The sequence below is a fragment of the Macaca fascicularis genome, chromosome 18, assembly GCF_037993035.2.
Source record: "Macaca fascicularis isolate 582-1 chromosome 18, T2T-MFA8v1.1".
NCBI lineage: Eukaryota > Metazoa > Chordata > Mammalia > Primates > Cercopithecidae > Macaca > Macaca fascicularis.
In genome coordinates, this window is record NC_088392.1 from 80,618,729 (window position 1) to 80,637,279 (window position 18,551).

The 18,551-nt window shown below is 40.5% G+C and overlaps 1 protein-coding gene across 4 annotated transcripts in view; it reads right to left on the minus strand.

Annotated features, from left to right (window-relative positions):
• The window catches only part of SPIRE1 (spire type actin nucleation factor 1), a 191,056-nt gene that overhangs the window by 90,158 nt on the left and 82,347 nt on the right, over positions 1–18,551 (minus strand). For all 4 annotated transcript variants that reach the window (XM_045377827.3, XM_045377825.3, XM_045377826.3 and 1 more), the window contains exon 3: positions 4,684–4,917. In XM_045377827.3, the coding sequence (XP_045233762.2) occupies positions 4,684–4,917 (234 nt within the window). The remainder of the gene's footprint in view (positions 1–4,683; positions 4,918–18,551) is intronic.

Below are 18,551 nucleotides of genomic sequence, written 5' to 3' on the forward strand. Positions count from 1 at the left end.
AGTACAATCCTCAGAAATACAGTGTTAGCCATGTATGTAGTTTTAAATTTTCTAGTAGCCACATCAAAAAAAGTAAAAAGAAGCAAGTGAAATTAACTTTGATTATAGATCTTAGTTAACCCAATACAATAATATATATTATTGTAATACTTCAAATTATAGCCAATACAAAAATTATTAATGAGGCTTTCTTTTTTTTTTTCCCAAGATGGAGTCTTACTCTGTTGCCCAGGCTGGAGTGCACTGGCGTGATCTTGGCTCACTGCAACCTCTGCCTCCCGGGTTCAAGTGATTCTCCTGCCCCAGCCTCCCGAGTAGCTGCGATTACAGGCATGCACCACCATGCCTGGCTAAGTTTTTTGTCTTTTTAGTATAGACAGGGTTTCACCATGGTGGTCAGGTCTCTAACTCCTGACCTCAAATTATCCGCCCACCTCAGCCTCCCAAAGTGCTGGGATTACAGGCATGAGCCACCGCACCCGGTCAACGAGGCATTTTACATCCTTTTTTCGGTACGAAGCATTTGGAATCCAGCATAGATTTTGTACTCTCAGTCCGTGTCAATTCAGACGAAACACATTTCAAGTGACTAACAGTCACATGTGGCTAGTAATTACTGTATTGAGCAGTATACATTTAGAATATTCACATTTAATGTAATCACCAATATATTTCGGTGTACAATTACCATCTTCTATCTGTTTTCCCTGTTCTATATTCCTTTTCAATTCTTTCCATCTCTTCTTTTGGATTACCAGTAATTTTATTAGCTTCACCTGCCCCCTTCCCTATTGGCCTGATATTTACAAATTATTTTATTTTTAGTGGCTTTTCTAATAAAGGTTAGGCTTTAGTGGCTTTCCTAATAAAGGTTAGCACTAATAAATTAGTGCTTTAACCTCTTCCCAGTCAATGCCGAGGTCTTGGAACACTAACTCCACTTACTCCCACACAATTTTATGCTATTGTTATATATTTTAATTCTAAATATATTCTACATCATGTAAGACATTATTATTATTTTTTGCTGTTAATATTCATTTAGATTTGTTTTCATGTTTCTTTTTTTTTTTGAGATGGAGTCTTGCTCTATTGCCCAGGCTGGAGCGCAGGGGCACAATCTTGGCTCATTGCAACCTCTGCCTCCCAGGTCCAAGCCATTCTCCTGCCTCAGTCTCCCAAGTAGCTGGGATTTCAGGCATGCGCCACCACGCCCAGCTGATTTTTTGTATTTTTAGTAGAGATGGGGTTTCACTATGTTGGCCAGGATGGTCGTGAACTCCTGACGTCAAGTGATCCACCTGCCTCGGCCTCCCAAAGTGCTGGGATTTCAGGTGTGAGCCACCGTGTCCGGCCCATGTTTAATTTTCTTTGCTCTTCAAATCATCTGCATCTCCTAATTTCTACCAGAGGTGGACTGCCTTCTGCCTGACGTATACTAATTTCTACCGGAGGTGGACTGCCTTCTGCCTGACGTATACTAATTTCCACCGGACGTGGACTCTGCCTTCTGCCTGACGTTTTAGTCAAGGTCTGCTGGTGACACATTTTCTGTGTTTGTCAGAGAAGATATTTTGCCTTTTTTAAAAAGAAACAAAACAGAACAAAACAAAAAAAGATCTTACTGTAACACCCAGGCTTGAGTGCAACGGCACCATTACTGCCCACTGCAGCCTCAACCTCCTGGGCTCAAGTGATCCACCCTGGCTGATACTTTACCTTTATTGTTGAGACATTATACTGGATAAATAATTCTAGATTTAATGTTAGAACTCTCAAGCTGGCATTCCACTCTAACATTACTCTTCCCCTGACTTACTTTTTGAAACGAGCACTGGAATGCCTGCCCAATCTGCCTCACAGTGTTATCATCAGGCTCCAGTAATAGAAGGGGGATATAAAGGCATTTTTCAACTACAATGTACCATATTAAAACACAACAAATTAATAGATTAGTTGGAATAAAAGACTATCCAGGATAAAAGTTACACATTAAAGAGGATCTTGCTTGCTAAGAATTGAAAACAAATTGTTTCGAGTTCTTAAACATCCCATTATTTGTATCAATCAAACTTAGTTTCACATTTCTACTTGAAACAAGGAGAGTTACAATTCTTCAGATAATTCTTGTCTTCTCTTCCAACAAAGTAAACAATGAGTCCATTTATGAATTGAGGTTTTCAACCTGCTAACCAAACCACAAACTCATATCTGCACTATATGATGAGGAATCATGGGTTTTATAGTATTTTAAAATGTCCATTTACTTGTAAAATGTTTCAGCAATTATTTTTCTTCTCATTCAGCTACATGGAACACTCAGAACAGTTACAGATGTGGAGAATTTTACGGGTCAGTTTTGATTAGCATGGAAACCAAGAAACAACAGGTAAGGTTGTGATATTCTCCAATAAAATTTCTAATAGAATCGGTAATCTTCAGTTTTCCTTCAATCTATAAAACCTTTAAAAATTTTTCTTTCTTTCTTTCTTTTTTTTTTTTTGAGACAGAGCCTCGCTCTGTCACCCAGGCTGGAGTGCAGTGGTGCGCTCTCGGCTTCATGCAACCTCCACCTCCCAGATTCAACAGATTCTCGTGCCTCCGCCTCCTGACTAGCTGGGACTACAGGTACACGCCACCACACCTGATTAATTTTGTACTTTTTTTTTAGTAGAGACAGGGTTTCCCCATGTTGGCCAGCTGGTCTTGAACTCCTGGCCTCAAGTGATCCACCTGCCTCGGCCTCCCAATATGCTGGGATTACAGGCATCAGCCATCATGCCCAGCCTTTTTTTTTTCTTTTAAATAGAGACGAGGTCTCATTATGTTGCCCAGGCTGGTCTCAAACTCCTGAGCTCAAGTGATCCTCCCACCTGGGTCTCCCAAAGTGGTGGGATTACAGGTGTGAACTACCATGCCAAGCCAATAACCTGTCTTCATAAGTACCCTTTTAACTATTCATTTTTCATATAACGATAGCAATAAGGGAACCACAGTAGCTCAAATTAAAAAATAAAAGGTATCCCTTCAAACTTCTAAATGTCCAATAATTTTTTATAAGTTAAGATATTTAATGTCATTGAATAAAAACTTTAAAATTGCAATTACTCTCTGGACCTCATCTTCCAAACCTGTAGTTTAAGACAGCAATCTGGCTATGACATGTTACATTACTGGTGCCAGGGCTGATTTTACAGATCTAGTTGGTTAGGTAGGTGTTCCTTTCCTCTTTCACCACTTCTTATGCATACTTCTGCCAACATACACACCACCAAAATACTGTTAGCTCACTTTCAGATGTATGAGTGGTTTTGCTTCTTAATGTAAAACCTTTTACTCTTCATGTTTTCAATCACTATTTATCAATGGTCTTCCACAGAACAAGCAGGTCATTTGTGGTCTGCAGAAAGTTTAACTGGCCTTTAAGTATGTTTACATATTTTTTAAAAATAAACCTTAACATCTAGAAAACATAAATAAAACACATCAAATTTCTATTTGTTTGTGTATTATATGTATGTATTTTATGTGTATAGCCTGTTGATTTAAGATGAGAAGCACTACACATCTTAAAAGAACTAAATAAGATATCCGAATTTCTTAAGAATAATAACTTGTATGGTTCTTTACACAGTCTTTGAGAGTTGTACCATCGAAGGAGGCCTAAGGAACGGGGCACTCAGCACACTTGAAAACTACCATTGTCACAGTGCCTCTATATTCCTGTCTCTGAAACGCTTTATGAAGAGATGGAAAATAAGAGATACACCATTGACACTGCTTATAAAACCTAGTAAATATCATATGTAAGTATATATATCATATATAAGTATAAAACCTAGTAAATATCATATATAAGTAACTGAAAACAGAACGCTTTTATGGTTAATTTGACAAATATGTTTGATGTTAATCTCTGCACATTTGGCATGGTAGATTTTATGACCTTCAAGTACACAGCAAAATTTAAAAGAGAAAAATTAAGTATAACCAACCAAACTTGCTTCATTACATATAAATACCACTAGGTAAGTCAAGAAAACCTAAAACAATCAGTTGTTATACTTGAGATGCCAAATCTTCATGTAGGTAAGTGGATCACAGTTGTTATTTACTCTAGAAAAAGGCCATACGAGGTCAACTGAAGACATAATGCCCAGTCAAGCTGACACATGATATGTAATGATAAGGGGCATATAATATCTAAAAGCGGTTTCTTGAGTTATGATTCAATCACAAATGTCCATGTTCAGGCTGCTGACAAGTCTGGGAATTATTATTAAATGCTGAATCACCATTCTTTCTTTACTATTTTTAAATAAATACAGATATGTGTCAACCATTCAATTTTTAAAAAATAACACTCTGGACACAGTGGCTCATTTCTGTAATCCCAACACTCTGGGAGGCCAAAGCAGGAGGCTCACTTGAGCCCAGGGGTTCAAAACCAAGCTGAGCAACACAGCAAGACCCCATCTCTGCAAAAAATTTAAAAACGAGCCAAGTGTGGTGGCATACACCTGTAGTCCCAGCTACTCACGAGGCAGAGGCTGCAGTGAGCCATGATCCCACCACTGCACTCTAGCCTGGGCGACAGAGTGAGACCATCTCTCCAGGGGGGAAAAAAAAGGAGAAATAGTAACTCTTGAAAAAAAACAAGTACTGCATAAAACGCTGCCTTACCTTCATGACATCTCTATACGACCGAATAGCTGAGATTTTCCTCTTTTCATCTTCTTCATCTTCCGGGCCTTCTTCTGCAGCCTCATAGCCCTCATCGTTGCTGCCGTCAGCTTCTACCGTGTTGGCCATGCGATCGATGAGCTGCTCTAAGGGAGGGCTTAATTCCCTTTCTTCATTTTCCTTCAAACCATAGTCCAGTGCTTTATAAATAATAATTCCCAAAGATTCAATGACCTAGAAACATTTAAAAAAGTGGTTAGTGGAGATGACTGAAGAGCTTTCTAGGACTAATTGTGAGGCATAAAATGGTTAGTATGATTTTTTTCCCTCAAACCAACATACAACACATACATAAACCCTTTTTATATTCTCTTAGATTTACACTTTGTGTTAAAAATCTATATTTGCCATACATTTATAAAATATTAACCGAGTTGATTTTCCACATGTCCAAAAGATATTTCTGAGAACAGATATAGTTATCAAAAAATATATTCTCTCAAAACTCTTATCCCAATTTAGATATTCACAGACATCCCAAGTATCTGAAAGACTGAAAACTCAGTTATGGGTAGCAATTAACTTAAGCCTAAACAACAAGAAAAATCTGTTATATCCATATACACACACTTCTCTAGTTCCATTCAATCACTGAAAACACATCTCTCTCAGACGATGCAAACAAATGAGAGACCTTTTGCAAACCCTGAATTTTCAAGGTAGCTCACAGATATTCCTCCCTACCACCCACCTCCATCAATATTACTACCGGGCAAATGAATCTCACGTATCAACAGTAGATACACCACTGTTGCATACCACCTTGACAACTGCTCCAGACTTTGGCCAATGCAGGAAATCCCACTTTATTTCTCAATACTGCCTTTCTGCTATTAAACAAAAAAATCACATATAAAACCTTTTAATTTTATTGTTTTCTCTCTCTCTCTCTCTCTCTCTCTTTCTTGCTCTCTCTCCAAAGAACACTGGCAGCCAGCACGGTGGCTCATGCCCGTAATCCCAGCACTTTGGGAGGCTGAGGCGGGCGGATCACTTGAGGTCAGGAGTTTGAGATCAGCCTGGCCAACGTGGCCCATCCCTACTAAAAATACAAAAATTAGCTGGGTGTGGTGGCGTGTGCTGGTAATCCCAGTTTCTTGGAAGGCTGAGGCAGGAGAATCGCTTGAACCCGGGGAAGCGGAGGTTGCAGTGAGCCGACACTGCACCACTGCACTTCAGCCTGGGTGGCCAAGCAAAACTCTATCTCAAAAACAACAACAACAACAACAACAACAACAACAACAACAACAACAACAACAGGCAATGAAGCCAAAGAATTAAAATTAAATCCTGACTTTTACAACACTAGTCAGCTGCCTCAGGGCAAATCATTTTAATGATGACTTTTCTCATCTGTTAAATGGGGATGTCAATGATACCTACATTTACTAAGATTCTGTTAAGACTATGCATGGAAGTACCTGGTACAGTATCTGACTTATTATAGGGACTCAATAATGTTCTCACTGCCCTCTCCTTCCTTCAGCCTACTCTTTTCCAATGTTTATCAGTTACTCCCAAAATAAATACATAAAATCATTCATTTTCATTATTTCATTTATAGCTGGTAATACCACATTTTTAAAAAAGTGCATCACGAATAAAAAATAAAGTCAGAAGTTTCTAACAAGTTAAACATAAGAGAATCATGACTGTAGCCCTTAAAAGCACTCACTCATTCAAAATTCTCTACAAAAATTCAAAAATTCTCTACAAAATCTGAAATCTACTTTACCAATGAAATAATATCTTCTCAATCCTAGCATTCAAAATGAATATTATCCTTAAAAATTCTTAACTTCTAAGTGTTTAAACAATACTGTTTAAAAATGTTTCTTACTGAAAATATGTAATATTTTCACTGGTTTTTATGGTCTGACCTGGCACTGTAGCCATTCTTTTCTTTTCTTTCTTTTTTTTTTTTTTTTTCTTCTTTTGAGACAAGGTCTCACTGTCACCTGGGCTGGAGTGCAGTGGTACAATTACGGCTCACTGCAGCTTCAACCTCCTTGGGCTGAGGTGATCCTCCCACATCAGACTCCCTAGTAGCTGGGAAAACAGGTACACACCACGAGGCCTGGCTAATTTTTTTTGTAATTTTTTTAGAGACAGGATTTCACCATGTTGTCCAAGCTGGTCTCGAACTCCTGGACTTAAGCAATCGGCCTGCCTCGGCCTCTCAAAGCGCTAGGATTACAGGAATGAGCCACCATGCACTGTTTTCTACTACAAAAATGAATTTAAACAATGGATCTTCTAAGTTCCAAGGCAATTGACTACTTTAGTCATTCCTCCTGGCAGAGTCCCAGGACAACCCCAAATTTGTCCACCAGCCTGTTCAGGAGAAGGTACCATTTCAGTGCTTCCCTGGCACAGGGTGCACATTGCTCTCATAGCATGTACCATTCTCACCACAGGCAGGTGCTGCTTAGGGCAAGGATTTTAACTTTCAAAGATGGCAGAGCCTAACACTGTGGTGTGCATTAGGAAAAAACTTGTTAAACTGAACCTAGAGCAGTCACTTTAACAATCAGAGCATCCCACTAATGAAAGTCTCAGAAATAAAAAAGTTAGATTACATTCTGTATACAATTTTTTAAGGCTGAGAAGGTCTTGTTGCAATTATTCCCAGTGAGAAATCACAATTAACTGAGTTTTACATGATTGGATGACTCTAACCATCTATATAACCCTATCCTTCTTTTTTTGTTTTGCTTTTTTTTGTATGTTTTTGTTGCTTTTTGTTTTTTTTGAGACAGAGTCTTGCTCTGTCACCAGGCTGGAGTGCAGTGGTGCGATCTCAGCTCACTGCAATCTCCACCTCCTGGGTTCAAGCGATTCCTCTGCCTCAGCCTCTTGAGTAGCTGGCAGTACAGGTGTGCACCACCACGCCGGGGCACTTTTTTATATTTTAGTAGAGACGGGGTTTCACCACATTGGCCAGGATGGTCTCGATCTCCTGACCTCGTGATCCACCCAGCCTCGGCCTCCCTCCCAGAGTGCTGGGATTACATGCGTGAGCTACTGTGCCCAGCCAACCCTACCCTTCTTCCTAGCGAGGGGGGAAAACCCTCTTATATAACCGTATCCCTCCCTCTAGAGCTGGGGGGAGAAAAATCACAAAACCATTGCAAATATCAAAACCAGCAATGGCTTCCAACCATAGCAAAGACCCAAGAATCACTCAGCAAGCTTGCTCTTTTCTCTACTCAGTTACTTTGCCTACAGGAGTGGATCCATTCTTCAAGAATTCATTTTATATCATCTTTCTCTTTAATCCAACACTCTTTTCTACCTCTCTAGGGCTCAGCTCCAAATAAAACAATCATTTTCCCACTTTCAAATGGACAAACTTACAGGAATCTATACTTATTTGCCCTTCCTTCCTTTCACAGTGGAGGAGTAGGTTTTCCATTCCAGTGTAAAGGTCAGCCCCACTCTCCTAACCCCTCATACCCTCCAGTGCAATCTCATTTCTGTGCTCCCTTTACAAGCAAACCTCCCGAAAAGGCGGTAGCAATGCTCATGGTAGCAATGATGATCTTATGAGGCTGCAGAAGAAGGCCTGGAAGATGAAGATGAAAAGAGAAAAATCTCAGCTATTCGTTTATATAGAATCATGAAGGTAAGGCAGCAGTTTATGTAGTGCTTGTTTTTCTCAAGAGTTGTTATTTCTTCTTCTTCTTTTTTTTTCTAGAGAGACAGGATCTCGCTCTGTCACCCAGGCTAGAGTGCAATGGTGCGATCACGGCTCACTGCAGTCTCTGCCTCCTGAGTAGCTGGGACTACTGGTGTATGCCACCACATTTGGCTAATTTTTAAATTTTTTGCAGAGATGGGGTCTTACTATGTTACTCAGGCTAGTTTTGAACTCCTGGGCTCGAGCAATCCTCCTGCCTTGGTCTCCCAAAGTGCTAGGATTACAGACATGAGCCACTATCTGTAACGAGCCCATCTCTCCTTTCTCTCCTTCCATTCACTGTTTAATTCATTTCCATCTAATGTCTTTCCTTCTGAAACCACTGAAACACAAATACTAAAGTCACAAACACTCTGGATTCTAGATTTTCTCTCAACAATTACTTCTCAATCTGTCTATAGATCCTTCCTCCTGCAACTGTTTAATTGATGGAGTTCTTCAGAGCTCATGCACTCTACTTGCTTCCACAATCTCTTGCAAAGTGCTCTTATACACAGCCAATGCTATAAATACAGTATGTATTCTGATCTTTCCTTAACTTATATTACTAATCTACAGTTTGTCTCTGGGATGCAGGCAATATATCATATGGTCTACTTAATACATCCATGTGAATAATAAGCACCTCAAACCATAATGTTTGTTTATGGTCTACTTTCTCCACTAAAATGTAAGTTCCAGGAGGTCTTAGATCTTGTCTATTTTGTTCACAGTATGTTATACAGTACTTTGGTTCATAGCAGATACTAAATAAGTATCTCATAATTAAATTGATAAGATGCTTTATAACAGTAATACATCTACTTCTGAGTTCCTTTTTGTATATATAAAATAAAATATGTAGTAGCAATCTTTTCAAAAAGTTATAGAATTTTATTCTTAAAAGTCTGGGTTGTGGCCAGGCGCGGTGGCTCACGCCTGTAATCCCAGCACTTCGGGAGGCCGAGGCGCGCGGATCATGAGGTCAGGAGATTGAGACCATCCCGGCTAACACGGTGAAACCCCATCTCTACTAAAAATACAAACACAAAATTAGCCAGGCGTGGTGGCGGCGCCTGTAGTCCCAGCTACTTGGGAGGCTGAGGCGGGAGAATGGCGTGAACCCGGGAGGCGGAGCTTGCAGTGAGCTGAGATCCGGCCACTGCACTCCAGCCTGGGCGACATCTCAGACTCCATCTGAGACTCCATCTCAGGGAAAAAAAAAAAAAAAATCTGGGTTGGGAGAGAATAGATGGCTTTATTGATCATCAGCCCTGCAGGAACACCAAATTTAACAACTATCACACAAAAGGCACCTTCGTAAGAACCAGAAATCAGTACCCGGTTTTAACCTCAGACTGAAAGATGCACCAGAGAGGGAAGGAAAGACAGCCTTGAATTGCTGACGCCACCCCTCCCCCACCTCCTGGCCTCGGCCATGGGCCGCAGAGAGAGAATCTATGTGCTTGGGAGAAGAAAAGCACAGCAATTGTGAGACTCTGCACCGAATTCAGTGTTGTCCTGTCACAGCGGAAAGTAAATCGGGCTGAGGCCAATGCCCACTTACAAAGGGAACATTTAGACCAGCCCTAGCCAGAGAGGAATCGCCCAAACGCCTATCCCAGTAGTGGGAACTTGAGTTCTGGCAAGCCTTACCACTGCGAGCTTAAGTGCTCTGGGGCTCTAAACGAACTTGAAAGGCACTCTAAGCCACAAGGACTGCAACTCCTGGCAAGTCCTGGTGCTGAGCTGGGCTCACAGCCAGTGGACTTGTGTGGTACGTGACCTACTGAGACACCAGCCAGGACGGCTAAAAGAGTGCTTGCACTACCCCTCTCCCAACGCCAGGCAGCACAGTCTGAAGCTCCGAAAGAGGCCCCTTTTTTCCACTTGAAGAGAGGAGAGGGAAGAATAAAGAGGACTATGTCTTGCATATCGGATACCAGTTTCAGCCACAGTAAGACAGAAACCACCCCTCATATTGTCTGATGCCCAATTTCTGCCACCAAAGAAAGAAAAAGTAAAAACTAAAAGGCAGAAATGAAATCCACAAGCAGACGGCCCGCGCCACACCCTGGGCCTGGCAGTTAAAGATCAACCCCTGACCTAATAGGTTATTTGCATTAAAAAAGCACTGTGAAGATCCCTGTCCTATTCTGTTCCCTTCTAATTACCAGTGTATGCAACCCCCAGTCACATACCCCCTGCTTGCTCAATTGATCATGACCCTCTCACACAGACCCCCTTAGAGTAGTGAGCCCTGAAAAAGGACAGGAACTGCTCACTCGGGGAGCTCAGCTCTTGAGACAGGAAGTCTTGCCAATGCTCCAGGTGGAATAAACCCCTTCCTTCTTTGGCTACTCTGTAACTGAAATTAAACATTTAATTCAACTGTGAATCTAAGTGATAAACCACAATAGTATTAGCATATTTGTGTTGTCACCAATAGAAAACAGATCTTTTCATGTTAAATTACAGTAGTTGCAGATGTCTCAAATAATACTCATCACCACTCTAAAATTAATTGCATCTGCCAATATCATGTAATTTAAGGTACATATGAAGAAGCATATACATAAAACTATATTATAATTTTATTGTGGTAACTATATTTTAGTATAGTTTATTTTATAATCTTAGAAATTGTGTTGTATGCATTTAAAGACATTAGGCTATGTGTGGTGGCTCATGCCTGTAATCCCAGCATGTTGGGAGGCAGAAGCAGAAGGATCACTTGAGCCCAGAAGTTCAAGACCAGCCTGGGCAACATAGTGAGACCCTGTCTCTACAAAATTTCTTAAAAAACTAGCCAGGCATTGCGGGTAGGGGGTGGGAGAGCATCAGGAAAAATAGCTAATGCATGCTGGGCCTAATACCTAGGTAATGGGTTGATGGGTGCAGCAAACCACCATGGCACATGTTTACCTATGTAACAAACCTCCACATCCTGCACATGTATCCTGGAACATAAAATAATAAAACAAAAAATACATAAAATAAAATGTTAGGAAAATAAAATCAATTTAGTCAGGTGTTGGTGGCCTGTGGTCCTAGCCACTCTGGAGGCTGAGATGGGAGGATCGCTTGAGCCCAGGAGGTCAAGGCTCTAGTGAGCCGTGATTACACCACTGCAGTGCAGCCTGAGTGACAGAGTGAGATCATGTCTCAAAAACAAAACAAATACATTATTATGAGAAGAAATTAATAGGTTTCATCAGAATACTAAAGAGGTCCCTAGCACAAACAAGGTTATAAATCTCTGATGTTAGAACATTTTAGTGGATGAAAACGTGGGTAGGATATAGAGTCATCGCCATCCTTCTTGTTTCTCTTGCTCTCCCATTGATAAGAAAGAATAAATCAAACTGAATGCTGGTTTTCTGGTTACAAAAAGAAAACTTTGTAAACTTAACTGGGATACTGTTATTGTCAGTCTCATTAACTCACAGTCCTTCCCAGAGGTCAGACAATTGTACTAACGTTGCTCCTGACAGAACTATTGTACAGCTGTCCAGCTACACTGATTTCTTACTCTTTCCTTTATATGCTCTACACTTTCTCGTCTCTAGGCCACTGTTCAATATCGTTTCTATTTTCTGTATAGCCTTTCTCCTGCATTTTGTATGTCCAACTCTACTCATCTTTCCATCCCCTTTCTCTAAAGAATCTCCTCTATGATGCCTTGGTATCCCTGATTCTACTATCACATCACAATCTCTATGAATTAATCAAAACAACTATTTTTTTCCTCAGAATCTTCATCATGTTAATTTGCATGTTTATGTGGTACATTTCACTTGTTACCTTGGATTATGGCTAATTATATACCTATCTTAATTCTCCAACAAGACTAAGCTCCTTGAAGGCAAAATCCTTCTGTAATTCCTCTTTATATCTTCATATTATTTTATAAACAGTAAGGACTCAAAAGTTAATGAGTGCATGAGCCAAGATATAAATTCTTTCCTCTCAGACATATATGGTTTAAAGTTAGATATGGAACTTATGAACATAGGAGAAATACCTGTTACTTCCATCTTTGTCATTCCAGCAGATCACTGTAGTGGTGATCCAGCCTGAACAGCTCTGAACCATCCTGGAGGAACTGCCAGCCCAAGGATACCTGGTCTGGTTAAATGTCCCAAGTCTACTCACCCCTCCTAACTTAAACCTGAGCCAGAAAGCAGTTCTAAAATTAACCCATACTCTTAGAAATACAGGCATAACGTGGCCGGGTGCGGTGGCTCACGCCTGTAATCCCAGCACTTTGGGAGGCCAAGGTGGGTGGATTACGAAGTCAGGAGATCGAGACCAGCCTGGCTAACACGGTGAAACCCTGTCTCTACTAAAAAAATACAAAAAAATTAGCTGGGTATGGTGGCGGGCGCCTGTAGTCGCAGCTACTTGGGAGGTTGAGGCAGGAGAATGGCGTGAACCTGGGAGGCAGAGCTTGCAGTAAGCTGAGATTGCGCCACTGCACTCCTGTCTGGGCAACAGAGCGAGACTCTGTCTCAAAAAAAGAAAAAAAAAAAAAAGAAACACAGGCATAAAAAGACTTGGCATTATTACACTGGCATGTGTACCAGCTGACTTATCACTTTCATTGGATTGAGGGAATGTCTAATATTTTGCCAGAGAAGCATATACCTAGTTCTTCAGACACTGTCTTGAACTGGAGACAAGGGGGGACTACCAGAAAAATGACTGAAATGTAAGAGTACCTGGACAGGTGACTTTGCATAGATATATACTTATTTATGCAAATTATAGGAGATTATTGGCCAAAACATGTGGAAATGCTTTTTAAAAAAAGAGAGAGAGAGAGAAAAGACAGCATCAGATCTAAAATATTCATCTGAGTTACTAGTCTCGAGGCCGATGGAAAACCGCTGCTCATGTGCTATCACAGTAGCACCAGCCCCCCTCCCCCTTGGACATTTCTGGGGCCTCTGACATTTGTTAAAATGAACATGAATTACAGTGTAAAGTTTTAGAGCTAAATGGAACAAGTGGTTTTAAAGCCCAACCAATTGATATGGGGTAGAAGAAAAGAGGGTACTCAATAAAACCACGTATTCTAAAATTTAAGGCTACTCCAATGTCATATCTACTTGTTTATCCTGTGTGGGGTCAACAGACACACAGATGGAACTGCTTGTTCTCTAGCTGCCAGGTCCGACCACTGAGGGCAGCCTCACTGTTGAATAGCAGCACACTAACACCAATGCTTCGTGCAGAGCACCCACCACCCATCCCATAACCAAGTCTTCCCGTCACTGTGTTATTCCCCTTCATCCAGCCCCTCTTTGTGCTGACTTTGACTTCCTAAAAGTATTGGAGTCCATATTTGTCTCCTTTGCTGGCGTGATCAAGTATGATTCTTCTTGTTATTTGCTAGAATGCAGCACTTTGCTCTACATGGAGTATGTGCTTTAAAATTCTTGTTTAACATGTGTAAATAGCAATAGATAGCATAAGTCTTAAATGTCAAATCTGCTGAAATGGAGATGACCTATATCAAATACCAAGGTTGTTGAGCACGGCGCCCAGCCCTTTCAGTACTCATCTAACAAACAGCAGCTGCTACTGCCTTTGTCGTCATGCTTCATTACCAAAATCCCCTCTTATCCAGCTTAAAAATTTTAAAACCAAAACTAGAAAAGTTTCTTCAAGTCCCCTTGTCAACCAAATACTGTGATTTCCTTATATCTGTATAGCAGTTTAGGAGTATGTTTTCCTCTATACATTAAATGATCCTAGGAAGCAGACATTAATTTTTCTCATTTTAAACATGAGAAAACTGAGGCAGTTAATATGTAACAAAGTCAGGCTGGAGTCCTCCTGACTTATGGAATTCCATATCCAGAATTCTCCTCTCCCACAGAACTGCACACCTGGACATCTCCCATTCTGCCATTCTTGGTCTAAAAGGTGGCATCAAGAATTAAATCCTATTCCATGTGTTGTATAATCATCAGAGAACACACCAAATGAGGACTTTCCTTGTTCCACACCACATAAATACAACCAGTTCAGTATTCAGATTTCTGGTAAGCTCATTAAATTATCAACCCTTTGGGTTTACAGTCAACCATAACGGCCAAGTCACACACATCATAATAGTTAAGCACACTTCTCCTTTAATGTGTGTTTCTTTTTTTTAGCTTGTGAAAGATGTTTTTCAGACCTGGTAAAAGGTTACATAAATCCATCTTATCCTATTTACTTATTTATTTTATTTTTTTGAGATGGAGCCTCACTTTGTCGCCCAGACCGAAATGCAGTTGCACAATCTCGGCTCACTGCAACCTCCGCCTCCCGGGTTCAAGCAATTCTCCTGCCTCAGCCTCCTGAGTAGGTGGAATTACAGGTGCCATCCACTACGCTCAGCTAATTTTTGTATTTTTAGTAGAGGTGGGGTTTCACTATATTGGCCAGGCTGGTCTCAAACTCTTGACCTCAAGTGATCCGCCTGCCTCAGCCTCCCAAAGTGCTAGGATTACAGGTGTGAGCCACCACGCCCAGCCCCTATTTATTTTGAACAATCATTTTAGCTTGGTAGAATCATGTAAAATCTAGAGTCTGCCACCTAACACATTCTCCATCACTCCCAGACCAAAACTGGCCAATCTGGGTATGCATTCTGAGTCTTTAGAAAACTGATTTAAAGATAAGTCCCAACTAAGAAGCCCTTCAGAATACCAGAGACATTTTCCCCATGCTGACACTGATTGCAACCTAACTTCATAACATGATCTCACATTTTTCCACTGTGTTCACAAAAATACTATAAAGCTTTAATAAAATACTTTGTCACAATCTCTAAATACTATCGTAATCCCACATCTAGTAACTCTATACCTCAAAAGCATAATTTTCTATTAACCTAGCTAATGTCCACTGTGCATAGTTCCCTTCACTAATTCAGTCAACAGACATTTCCTATGAGCAAAGTGTATGTGGCAATGGAGATACAGCAATGAAGAAAAGAGAGGAGGTCTATGGCCTTCATAGAGCTTTTCACTTGGGGAGAACAGATAATAAACTGACTCATATAACCAATTTAAACATTACAATAACGAGGTGTCATGGGAGCATATAACAGGGAACTACAACCTAGTCTGGGGTCACGGAAGCCCTCACTAAGAGAGTAAAGTTTCAACAGACACCTGAAAGATAAGTAGGAGTTACACAGGAGCAGAAGGGGTTATAGTAGAGTTCCAGAAACAGGAAGTACCGAGTATGAAGGACCAGAGGTCAAGAAGAACATGGAATGACTGAGAAAAAGCCTAAGGACTAGAGGAAGAGCGAGAATGAATCTAGACCAGCAGTTCGGGGTTGGGGGGTCAATTACACAATCATATAGGGTCTCATACAGGCTATCTCAAGGATATGGGTCTTTATCAAATAAAAGTAATACAGGATACTGATATGTTTTGTGGACCAAGATGATCTCACCTCATTTTTTTTTTTTTCAAGAGACAGGGTCTCACTATGTTGCCCAAACTGTCCCAAACACCTGGCGTTAACTGATCCTCTTGCCTCAGCCTCACACAGTGCTAGGATTACAGACATGAGCCACCACACCCAGCCTGTCTCTAAACAGAATTAAAAAATTACTCAGGCGTGGTGGCATGCACCTGCGGTCCCAGCTATTTGGGAGGTTGAGGCAAGAGGACAGCTTGAGCCCAGAAAAAACTGCAGTGAGCCATGTCGGCACCACTGCACTCCAGCCAGGGTAACAGAATGAGACTCTGTCTCGAAAACAAAACAAAAAAAATTGCTAAAAAATTTTTTTTACGTAGAAGATACACTGTGGTACTGGCAAAAGAAATAATAAAATAGATCAATGGGACAGAGTACAGAGCCGAGAAATGTACTCACACAAATAGAGTCAACTGATGTTTCACAAAGGAGCAAAAGCAATACAAAATGAAGCCAAGATTGTCTTTTCATCAAATGGTTCTGGAACAACTGTAGGTGCACAAGTAAAAATATGAATCTAGACATGGACCTTAAACCTTTCACAAAAATTAACTCAAAAGGGATGATAGAGCTAAATGTAAAATCCGAAAATATAAAAGTCCTAGAAGACAGGTAGCATTGGGTTTGACAATGATGTTTTAGATACAACATCAAAACACCAAGCTGGACTTTATTAAAGACATTTTTCAGAGAATAAAATGACCAAGTCACAGACTGGAAGAAAATATCTGCAGAACACATATCTAATGAAGAACTGGTATCCAAAATATACAAAGAATTATTAAAATCCAGTGAGAAAACAACCCAATTATATAATAGGCAAAGAATGTGAATGTACACTGCACCAAGGAAGATATATATACAGATGGAAAATAAGCATATGAAAACATGCTCTACATCATATGCCAATGAGGAACTGCAAATCACAACGAGATACTACTACACCCCTCCGAGAGTGACTACAATATAAAATACTGATAATACCAAATGCTAGCAAGGATGTGGAGCAACAGAAACTCTCGGGAATGCAAAACTGGGGGGACAATTTAGCAGTTTCTTACAAAACTAAACACACTATTACCAAATGATCCGGCCAATATGCTTCTTGGTATTTACCCAAATAAGTTTAAACCATGTCCATACAAAAACCTGCACATGAATGTTTATAGTCAAACTTAGAAGCAACCAAGATGTTCCTCAATAGGTGAATGGGTAAACAAACTGTGGTAAATCCAGAAAATGGAATAATATTCAAAGATAAAAAAGAAATGAGCTATCTATGTAACAGTAATGATGGACATGTGTAATCATATATCTGTCAAAACCCATAGAATATAAAACATAAAAAGTGAACCCTTATGTACTATCGACTTTTAATTTTTCTTTTTTTTTCCCTTTGACACAGATTCTTGCTTTGTCGCCCAGGCTGGAGTGCAGTGGCGCAATCTTGGCTCACTGCAAGCTCCACTTCCCGGGTTCATGCCATTCTCCTGCCTCAGTCTCCCGAGTAGCTGGGACTACAGGTGCCCACTACCACGCCCGGCTAATTTTTTGTATTTTTAGTAGAGATGGGGTTTCACTGTGTTAGCCAGGATGGTCTTCATCTCCTGACCTCATGATCTGCCCACCTCAGCCTCCCAAAGTGCTGGGATTAAAGGTGTGAGCCAACGCGTCCAGCCGACTTTTAATTTTTAATGTATCAATATTGGTTCATCAATTGTACTGCATTAATGCAAGATATTAATAACAGGAGAAAGTGACTTAAGATTATGTGAGAATTCTCTGTACTTTCTGAGCAATTTTTCTGTAAACATAAAACTGCTCTAAAAAAATAAAGTATTAATTTAAAAAAATATATACAGGTAATGTGGCTTAAAAAATACAGTGTTGGAGAATGGATTAGAAATGGGCTACAGCAGATGCAGGAAGATCAAACAGGAGGCTATTGCAGTAGAGTCAAACATAGGGCTGATGGTTTCCTGGGATGGGTAATAATAGTAGGTAGACAGAGAAAGAGTCTTTAGGAGGTAGAATAGACAGGACTTCACAATGCATTAAATGTAGGCAGGAAAAAAAAAATGATTCCCGGGTTTCTAGCTTGAGCTAGTAGGGATAGTGGTAGAATTTACTGATATGGGGAAAACTGGAGGAAAAACAGTTTGGACGAGAAAGATGGCAAGTTAAATACCTGTGGGAAATATAATCACAGACACTAGATAGGCAGCTGTGTGGGTGGCAAAGGAGAGCCATGGGCTAGGAACATACAGTGCGATTCCCTGGCGTATCACTGGTTAGTGAACTCACAGAGTGTATGAGACAGCCTAAGGAGAGAATGCAGACAGGAGAAGAACTAAACATTCAGTGGCTGGCCAGAGGATGACAAACCAAGAGATGGGACTGTAAAGGAGCAACAGGGTTGGGAAAGGGAGAAAAGGATGAAATCCAAAAACTGTGGTATCACAAAAACCAAAGAAAGAAAATATTTCCAGAAGGAATGCATCGTCATGTGTATTGAATGTGAGTAAGAAGAGAAACTCTACCACACGTCGACTGGATTCCGTGAGGTGGAGGTCACTGGAGGCTTTGGCAAGGGCAATCTGGGTGAGTAAACAGAAACTTGTACACAGCAGTCTCAGAAAATTCT